The following is a 10,528-nucleotide window of genomic DNA, read 5'->3' as shown; positions in this document are numbered from 1 at the left end:
TGGGCGAGAGCTCTGCGTTAACACAGTGGTGCCCACACACACACACACACACACACACACACACACACACACACACACAGAGAAGAGAGAGGGGCCCTTCCGGAAACCAGGAACAACCAGAGGCCTCCACCACCAGCACCTCCAGCACCACCAGCAGCAGCAGCACCACCACCACCACCACCACCACCAGGTTGCCACTGAGAACGAGGAAGAGAGCGAGTGAGCGAGAGGACGCGTGTAAGGAGGAAGGGGGCCGAGAGTGAAAACAGTCGATGGATGCTGTCCGGATCGAGAGGACAGCGCATTCTTCACTGACGAGGAAAAGAAAGATTTCAAAATTGAGTCGAAGGATAGAAACACGCCGGCAGGTAGGACGCCGTTGCACCTTGCTATTTGACATGACTTGTTAAGACACGTGAGAAAGTCGTCGTTGTAAATGCAATACCTTGCATGTGTGACTTGAGCCATGGATTGAGATGTTTGACATTGGCTTTGGTGCATCAATAAATACAACTACTACAAATGGCACTTTTCTATACACTTGGTCTGTATAGGAATGTTTATAAAATGACGATTGGTGCAAGGTGCGTGTATTCGTGTTTCATTTTGTGAGCATGTGTGTGTGTGTGTGTGTGTGTGTGTGTGTGTGTGTGTGTGTGTGTGTGAGAGTCTGTGTGAATATGTGTGTGTGCGTATATGTGTTTGTGTGGGTGTGTGTGCGTGTGTGTGCATGAGCATGTGTGTGTGTGTGTGTGTGTGTGTGTGTGTGAGCTGGGTGCTTGTGTATTCCTCTCCAGTGCTGCTGATTCTGAGAGAGCGCGGTGTCAGGGTCATGAATATGGAGTAGAGATCTGTTGTGTTCCCTATCAACTCTGTCTTGTTAAGTGGAGTCAGCAGACGCATCCAACTTCACTCCAAGGACACATCAGAGTCCCATGCACACCTCCCTACTCTGTATCCCTCTCCACCTCCCTCCCTCTCTTTCGCTCTCTGTCATGCCCCCTCCCCCTCCCTCTCTCATCCCCTCCCTTTATTCCCTTCCATCTGGGCGCTCTCGTCCCTTATCCTCCTCCTCTCACAGCCCTGGCCCTCATTCCCTCATGCTCTTCCTCAATATCCCCTCTTGTCCGTAAAAGTTCCCAAAAACCTTCCGTTTCCTCCTCCGGCTCCATTTTCCTCTCCTCTTCCTTTCCTTTCCTCTTCCTCTCCATTTTCTTCTCCCCCCCCCCCCCCCACCTCTCTGTTCCGGCCCCTTTCACTCTAGTGTCTCCACTCTGTTCTCCTAACCTGTGTGGTTCTGGTCTCTCTCTCTCTCTCTCTCTCTCTCTCTCTCTCTCTCTCTCTCTCTCTCTCTCTCTCTCTCTCTCTCTCTCTCTCTAGGCATGGTGTGTGAGAAGGGGATCCAGATCCTTCTCACCACCGTGGGGGCCTTTGCGGCCTTCGGCCTGATGACGGTGGCCATAGGGACGGACTACTGGCTGTACTCCCGGGCCATGATCTGCAACAGCACGGCCAACGTCTCCGGCGACGACCCCCACAACAAGGACAAGAAGGACCCCGGGGCCCTCACCCATTCCGGCCTCTGGAGGATATGCTGTCTGGAAGGTAAGGCAGGAGCCTTGACCCTCTGGATCCAACGCGGTAGGGAGGGAGCCTGTGGAGACCCTAGATCCAACATGGTAGAGAGGTAGCCCAGCCCTAGATCCAACATGGTAGAGAGGTAGCCCAGCCCTAGATCCGACACATGGTAGAGAGGTAGCCCAGCATTAGATCCAACATGGTCTGGCCATGTAGTCAGAGGGTAGTAGTAGTTGTGATTATGAAGCAAAATAAGAATGGGAATCAAACAAGAGAAGAAAAAATAAATAAAACAACTTTGAAAAGTTGAACACTGTAATATAACTAGAGTTGCAAAATAACTCTAGAGTCAGAAGTAAAGTACAATGCGACATACATCTATATTTAACACGTGTTGCAGGGTTAGGGTGTCCTTCTCCTCCCATCCTTTTTTAATCTAGATACAGTACATCCAGATGAAAAAAGGCCGTCTTGGCTCTCAGGGTGATGGAGAGAAGCAGTCCGAGCGACCTGGGGGTAGCGAGGCTTCACTAACAAAGCCTTTTATTCCTGTCGTCCTAGACACCGGGTGTCAAGTAGGAGCGAACGGCCGCTGGTTGTCTCCTTTCAGCCGGTGGAATAATTCAGGCCGGAGTTGTGAGTGTTTAGCCTGGGTTTAGTGTGACCTGAGGTGAGCTATATCAGAGCAGCATAGCAGGAGCAGCAAGGGAGAGAAGGAGGGCAGCAGGGAGCCCAGGACACTGCAGGAGGAGTATGGACTGTAGTCACCCTAGAAGCGACCGTCTTGGTTCTAAGGGCCCGTGGCCACATAGCAGAAAAGCATTGGTACGGCGGTGGGAGCACTGGTTATGGCAGTGGGAGCACTGGTACGGCGGTGGGAGCACTGGGATGAGCTTGTTTGGTGAGAGAAGAAAACGCTTCACGCTGGTTTAAGTCCACGACTCCATGTCACCGCTCTAATCGGCGTTGTACGAGAGACTACAATGCACAGTTCCCTTTTTTATTATCTGTATTCGACACGTTCCTGAGGACACGGCAAGGGCTTCGACTGTAACAGCAGGGCCGACGTCCCTGCCAATGTTACCGCCCAGGTGGGTCTGGAACTAAATGTGGAATTACGCATTCAGTTCCTCCACCCGGCTAGCGTTTAACAACAAAGACGTGATTACGGTTCATACACCAGTGAAGAAAGGCCAAACATTATACAAGGGAAGCCTAAAATGGTTCATGCCATCACTTCCCTGTCAATGCACAATTTGTACCAAATATGTGCGCATTCTTATTGTGTCAGAAATAGTGAGATAGTCTACTCATTCTTAGTATGGATATTGTTCTTCAATCCAGCATTCGACATACTAATTAACACGCACCCACTCCTGGGTAGCGGTGGGCAGGTTGGACTGAAGCCACCTCTGCCAGACCCTGCAGTGGTTTGAGACGTACTGCAGCCTCTTGACCTGATGTGAGCCATCAGACACTGCTGCTCCCGACACCTCATACAGCCTACTCAGCAGCTGACTGCACCGGAACAGAGGACCTTTAGCGTGGGAAACAGAAATACCCTTCTATAAGCAGATGAGTTGAGCAGCAAATGACTGAATGTGCTAGGTGGTGGTGGTGGAACCATCCTGGGGCTGGGTGAGGAGCCCAAACACACGCCACAGGGCCTCGATATTCAACTAAACTAATCAGATTCGTGACCTTTTAAAGGTGTAAGCATTGTGAATAATTGCGTTGATATATTGAATCATAATTATTAGATAGTAGAGTCGATAATTAGTATAATTCTACCTCAATATAGTTCAATTAAACAATACAGCAAAACATTTAGTAAAAAGTGAAAAATGCTTTCTTCTCCAAAGTGTAAAGTTTGCGTTGCCAGCACCGCTCTCTACGTCTGGTCCACCATTAGCACACTTGTTAGCGTTCCACCGGGCCTCGTCTCACTCATAGCTGTTTGATGTTACGTGGTGACAAGCACAACCATCGCTCATAATTGCTTTATAATCACATGATACTCAAGTGTAGCCCCCCCCCCCCCCCCCCCCCCTTGTCAAAATAAGCCATTAATCACAATTCACGCCACGCTAATTCCATTCAGGCGGCGGTACAAAAGGCCTTGTTCGCGCCGCAGTTCCCGCTCGCCTTCTTATGCCTAAGTGGCGCGGGGCGAACGCAACCCGCCGCCCCGCCGCCCGCCGCCCACCGCCCGCCGTCTCTGGATCCCCCCCCCCCCCCCCCCCGGCGTGTCACTGCGGCAACCGGGAAGCGCATCCATTATACATGACGGTGTACAGTAGGCAGCCAACCAGACCCACCAGGGAAGCACCCACCCACCCCCATGTGGGTTGTCAGTTATCTACGGTGGCCCCCCCCCCAACAGACCGACCGGTGTGTGTCTGCATGGCGGCTGTTTTGCCCGTGCCAGGAACACACACACACACACACACACAGGGGTACAGTGCACTCCGATTGGTCAGTTGTGCAAAGTCATCCGCCGCCGCGCTTCCCGATAACAAAAGCAGCCAATTAGAGATAAGCTGGGCTCTAACCTCGGAGCACTGCCGCAGTAGACCGCCCTCCCCCTCCACCACCCCCCCCCCGCCCCCCCCACCTCTTCTCACAACCTCACTTCAGTGTGCCTATGCCTCCCACCTCCGCTCCACCCCCACATCCCCTCTTCTCACCCTGCCCACATGCACATACACACTCACACACACGCATACACACACACACACACTCACCCACACACACACACACACACACACACAGCCTTTTCCACCGTCTCCCCTCCTGACGCAGCAGAGCTCACAGCAGCCCTCCCGGTCTTTGACGTTTTGGGAGGTTAAGTACCCATGCTGCCCCCGGAGGGTTTGCGTCGGGAATAGGGATCCCGGGAACGTCCAGCGCGCCCCCCCCCCCCCCCCCCCCCGCTCTGTAGTGGTGCAGTGAGGTGTAGGTGTAGCGGGAGGAAGAGGAAGAGGAGGAGGCAGGATACGGGGGGGGGGGGGGGTGTGTGTGGGGGGTGAAATCGCTGAAAGATTTATGCGCTGTGGGCGAATGGCCCACAGTGGTGTGTGGAGCGTCCGATACCGTCAGCCCCGGCTAGTGTCAGGGCGACAGCGAATCACCTGTCCATTTGTAGGGTTATTATTCATGGTGTCAGGACGGACGGGGTGGGGGGGCGGTGGGGCGGTGGGGTGGAGGGGGCGATTCCCGGGACTATTAAGAAGAGATGGAGCTCTATGGTTTGTTCCAGTGATTATGTGGGATGTGCCCCCAGGTGCATGGGTCAAGTGTAAGCGTGGTGGATGAGCACTCCCGCGGGGGGATCTCTACGCGTGTCTAGTAAGAGTGATGCCAGTCCCTCGGCGGGCCCCTGTCTCTCTCGCTGCGCCGCCGCCGCCGCCGTCGACCCATAAAGTCTCAAATGTTGCACGTTCGCGTAGAAGTCTTTGAATGTAAGATGTACCAAGGAAAGCATGCATGACAAAAGCCATGCAAACACGCTATTTACCATTCCCCTCCACCTCTTTTTGTCTCTCCCTTTACAGAGCTACTTGTGTGTGGGGCGTGGGGGGGTGGGGGGGGACATAAAGAGCCGTGAGACAGAGAGCCCCTCACCCTGCGTCTGTGACTGTCCATCCTCCCCCTAAACGTCTTTGTCTCCTCATTCCATCGTCTCCTCACCTGTCTCCTTCTACACCCATCCACCCCCATCCGATCAACCCCAGTGCTGTGGTGTGCTATGGTCCGTCCATCCTCCTTCCCCACGTCCGTCTGTCTGAATCAAAGAGGAGAGAAGGCTCATGGGTATAGTCATCTGTCTGCCTGTGTGCATTTCTGTTGCAGTACGTGTGTTTACATGTGTATGCGTATGTCTTTGGGGGGATTACTCACGCTAACTAATGCATCTTCCTCTGTAGTTTCCCTTTGGTGGGTATTAAACAGTTATGTTTAATCGCTCCTATGCAATCGTAATGGCACAAGTCCAATCTGACGGAAGACACAGCATGTCTTTCTCTGGCTCCGTCCAGAGAGGCTGTGTCTTTTTTTTTGCATGCGGTCTATTACAAGTATTACGGGATCAGATGAGTTACATGTTGCTGGGACGGGTTGTTCAGCCACGGCCCGGCAGAGAGGAGACCCGGGGGTGGTGTGAGGTTAACCCCTGACCTCTCTACCCCTCTAGGGGTCAAACGAGGGGTGTGCTCCCAGATCAACCACTTCCCGGAGGACGCCGACTTCGACCACGACGGGGCAGAGTACGTCCTACGTAAGTCAAAACCCCCCCTCCGCCGCGCACCAACATGTGATAGGACCATAGGAGCTGCAGGATAGCGGCGGTCTGGTCTTGCGCGCGCGTCGGACTGCGGGTGAAACCTCTGAAGGCAGTCAGCGGAGGAGCTCAGGTCTGGGTGCACAGGTCTCTTGCCTTTCCCTTCATCATATCGCTGGAGGCGGGGATCTGTAAGTGGGCGATTGGGGGACACTGTAACAAGGAACACAAAGCACCAGTAAACCTAAAACATCCCGTCCGGACACCAACGCTCTTAGACAGAGTGTCTTTGAGCTCATCACAGTGAACAGTGGCCGCAGTAGGGAGACACTACTCAAATCGCCCTCTGAAGTCTTCATCCACTTTTCATCCATGAGTTTTCTACTGTAAAATTTCTTTGTAATGAAACAGGAAATAAGGCGTAACTTCGACCCGTTTCCTTGTTTCCTTGTTTTCCTCTGCCCTCTGCCCTCTGCCCCGTGGTTCGGCCTTAACGTAGTGGGAGTGCTGGATCCAAGACTAGGGGGTGGGGGTATGAAACTGAAGCTATCTATGTTTGAACCCCAATGTCTACAGTCAACCTGTAGTGACCCTCGAGCAAGATGGTTCAACTTTACCTGCTCATTAACAAATATGAACAAATATTACATGTTATATTCATGTTATAACTGCACGTGGTTCCGGATAAAAGCATGTGCTAAATAGAAAATAAAGAATAGAACAATATGAAGCATTTCTTTGGTTCTTCAACGCTGCACTGCTCTTTATTACTTTTCGAGTCTGGAGTTTGCATTGTTATTTGTGCCTCTACTGTGCATGAATTAAACATGTGAAAATGTGCATGGCAAGTCAAGGGAGAGCAGTTGGCCTAGTTCATAGCCAGTGCCCTGCAGTGATAACTTCCTCCTCTTGATATGGTGCATGTGTGTGCCCGCGTACACCAGAATAGGGCCGTGTTTTTGTTTACAATATTGCAGAGACATTTTGCTGGCATTTCGGTGGCATTTTCCCTCCAGTGGCCTAGTTGTTCTAGATGGGAGAATAGTGTTAATGTGCGCGCACGCACGCACATGCATGAACAGACATGCACACTTACACACTTACACTTACACACACACACACACGCGGTCAATGATGATGACCGTGTGTGTGACCTATTGGGATTGTAGGGCTCATAGATTGGGGGGGGGGGAGGGATAAATGATGTGTCTGGCACATATTCTTCCATTGTCCTTCACTGTAGTTTCTTCTTAAATGTCCCATTACTCTTTGGTGTCATTTAGTTGCTTTATCCTGCACGTCATTAACAAACTTACAGTAAAAAAGAAAACAGAAAATGATGTAAAAGCTTTCCATCAATACGCCTACTGAAGTGTGTAATTACTTCCACCAAGTGATCAAACAGTGGATTATTCCATGTGGCTTGGGGCTCTCATGTGTTTTCAAAGGGGTTGAGTCAAAGGCGATAGTGTATGATGGATACTTGAACTGTTTAACACTGTCTCTCCCACTTAGGCTCTCTTTTTTTGTCTCTCCAGGGGTGGTCCGGGCCTCCAACATCTTCCCCATCCTCAGTGCCATCCTCCTGCTCATGGGAGGGATGTGCATCGCTGCTAGCCGTTTCTATAAGAGCAAGAGGAACATTATACTGGGCGCTGGCATTCTCTTTGTGGCTGCAGGTAGAGCTCCTGTATTTGTTTATATCCATACGTTGCTGGCACGCCGGCGTCTGTGGTTTGCATGAGTAAATGCACGTCTGTCAGGGATTTCGTTTTCTTTGTCTTTTTCGAGTGTGTCGTGTTTTGTTTTATTTTTGTGCCTCACTTTGTGTTTTGGACTTCAAGATGTCTGTTTATCTTTTTGACTTTCATGTTTGACCTTTTGATTCGTCCATTGTTGGATTTGTTGTTGTCCTAAACGCCCTGCTGGTCCATCCCTTATCTTTATCACTGTTTTAAGTGGCTCCGCTTGTGTTGGGGCAACTCCAGCTAACCCATCCCTGGTCTCTCTCTCTCTCTATGTCTCTCTCTCTCTCTCTCACTCTCACTCTCTCTCTATGTCTCTCTCTCTCTCTCTCTCTCTCGCTCTCTCTCTATGTCTCTCTCCCTCTCTCTGTCTCTCTCTCTCTCTCTCTTTCTCTCGTTCTCTCTCACTCTCTCTCTATGTCTCTCTCCCTCTCTCTCTCTCTCTTTCTCTCGTTCTCTCTCTCTCTCTCTCTATGTCTCTCTCTCTCTCTCTCTCTCTATGTCTCTCTCTCTCTATGTCTCTCTCTCTCTCTCTCTCTCTCTCTCTCTCCCCCCCCCCCCCCTCCTCCCCCCCGCGCCCAGGTCTGAGCAACATCATCGGTGTCATCGTGTACATCTCGGCCGCCCTGGGGGACATCTCTCCCAAGAAGGACGAGGACAAGAAGTGGCAGTACTCCTACGGCTGGTCCTTCTACTTCGGGGGCCTCTCCTTCATCATGGCCGAGATGGTGGGCGTCCTGGCCGTCAACATCTACATCGAGAAGAACAAGGAGCTGCGCTGCCGCTCGCGCACCGACCTCTTCAAGAGCACCACGCACGCCATGCTGCGCCTGCCCAGCTACCGCTTCCGCCGCCGCTCCCGCTCCTCGTCCCGCTCCACCGACCCCTCGCGCTCCCGGGACCCCTCGCCGGTGGGCGGCGGGGGCAAGAACTTCGGGCTGCCCCCCTCGGCGCTCCTCTCCCAGGGTCCCATCTCGGTGTCCACGCTGCCCAACCCCCACTCCCGCTCGCACGCCGCGCTGGCCGGCGGCGACATCTCCCTCTACACGCTGTCCCGCGACCCCAAGCTGGCCGGCCTGCCCCCCATGTACGGCACGGTGGACCGCGCCACCCTCTACCAGCTCCACAACTGCTTCTCCAAGGACGGGGTGGGGGGAGGCGGCGGAGGGGGAGGCGGGGGAGGGGGAGGCGGGGGAGGAGGAGGAGGAGGAGGAGGAGGAGGAGGAGGAGGGGGGGTGATGATGAGCGGGACGCTGCCCTCTCTCAAGTCCCACAACCCGGCCAACTCCGGCTCCAACGCGCCCATGGGTAACTCGGTGGGCTCCGGCCCCCCGCCGTTCTCCTCCTCCACGGTGGAGAGGGAGCGAGGCATGGGGACCCAGGACAGGCTGAAGGGCGATCGAGAGAGCAACTCTAACACTCTGAATAGGAAGACCACGCCCGTGTAGGGGAGGCGGGGGGGGGGGGGGGGATCCCAGAGGGAGGGAGAGAGGAGGAGGAAGGGAGGGAGAGAGAGAGAGAGAGAGAGAGAGAGAAAGAGAGAGAGAGAAGGAGAGAGAGAGGATTGGTAACAGTAGGAGAGCGAAGATAAAACGCGAAGAGGTGTGCGTTAGTGTTTTTGTAGCGCTACAGGGTCAGGGAATAGAGGTGGAAAAATGGTGAATCGTTCAATCTCTCCCTTTATGTTCACTGTCAATGAATTAGTGTACTCACTCTCACAGTGAGCATTAAAATAAAACATAAGTAATAACAAGTGATAATAACAACAACAATGAACTCTCACAATAAAACTATTTTGATATTTTAACGCGCTAGAAATGATTTATTTTGTTAACGATCAATCGCAACTAACCTTGGGCTATTTACGAAAACGTTCCACGTATTTTCCGTGCAATACTTCTTGCTGACTTAACTCGATAATCTTTGTTGTTGTTGTGATTATTCTTAGCGTTATTACGAGCTAGCTACGTTTGAATCACCTTTTGGGTTTTTTGGAATGAAATTTGAATTTTGATTTTCTTGACGACTTTTACTGTGAATTTCTTCCATGCAAAGCCACTGGGACCCTCAGTGGGCTGCGTAACTGTGTCAAAGTGTCAAGCATGAGTGTGCACAATTTATGAGTGAATGAGGGGTGTATTTATTATTATTATTATTATTATTATTATTATTATTATTATGAATAGTATTATTCTTGCATTTTATTTTTCAAATTTTAACATGAAGTAAGATGTGAATACTGTACATTGTCTTCCAATATTGTTACCAGATGAAATGCAACAATAACGTGAGCGACTGAGCAAACTTCTGTGTTATTACAAAGTCCTGAGTTTTTATTTTATTTTTTATTTTCTATGGTTCTCTGTTAGTCTATTTTCCATTCTACTCAGTGTAAACGGTAGTACTTGTAGCTGTAGTCGTGTTGAAGATGTTTGTTCTTTGGGCATTAACTGAAACCTCTGACTTGAGAAAGAAGACAAAAGAAATAGACTATATTTGTACAGAATCAGGTAAAAGTTGTCGCCTGAGCAGAATAACAAAAAAAAAAACGAAAACAAAAAAACAACAACTCATGTTTTCTAAGGAGAGTCCCAAAGTGAGTTCCTCTGAACCGAAATGCAACTTAATATTTTCAAACACATTGGCAAAAAAATCTCTCTCTCTCTCTCTATATATATATATATATATATATATATATATATATATATATATATATATATATATATATATATACATATACTATCTGTATGTGTGGTGTAGAAAAGTGTTTTAGAAAACACAACAGAAGAGAAAATCTTTCAAAGCGATACATGTACATTGTAATTTACGCATACATATATTTGCAAAGTCTATAGATACTTTCTTTGGGACCCTGTTGAAACAGAGTACATAGGAGGGGGGGCGTTTTGGTTCCTGTGTATGCGAG

The 10,528-nt window shown here is 50.5% G+C and overlaps 1 protein-coding gene across 1 annotated transcript; it reads left to right on the top strand.

Moving 5' to 3' along the window:
* Window positions 1-250: 250 nt before the first annotated feature.
* Window positions 251-9,050, top strand: cacng8b (calcium channel, voltage-dependent, gamma subunit 8b; the record flags this gene model as incomplete). The annotated part of the gene is made up of 5 exons (XM_084471548.1): window positions 251-368; window positions 1,381-1,605; window positions 5,771-5,854; window positions 7,396-7,536; window positions 8,185-9,050. Exons 2-5 carry the CDS (start codon window positions 1,383-1,385, stop codon window positions 9,048-9,050), a joined length of 1,314 nt encoding a protein of 437 aa, XP_084327674.1. The 5' UTR covers window positions 251-368; window positions 1,381-1,382.
* Between the last annotated feature and the right edge of the window lie 1,478 nt (window positions 9,051-10,528).

This window comes from Micromesistius poutassou (assembly GCF_964030765.1).
Source record: "Micromesistius poutassou genome assembly, chromosome: 8".
Lineage (NCBI taxonomy): Eukaryota > Metazoa > Chordata > Actinopteri > Gadiformes > Gadidae > Micromesistius > Micromesistius poutassou.
This window is presented reverse-complemented; position numbering and strand designations above follow the sequence as displayed.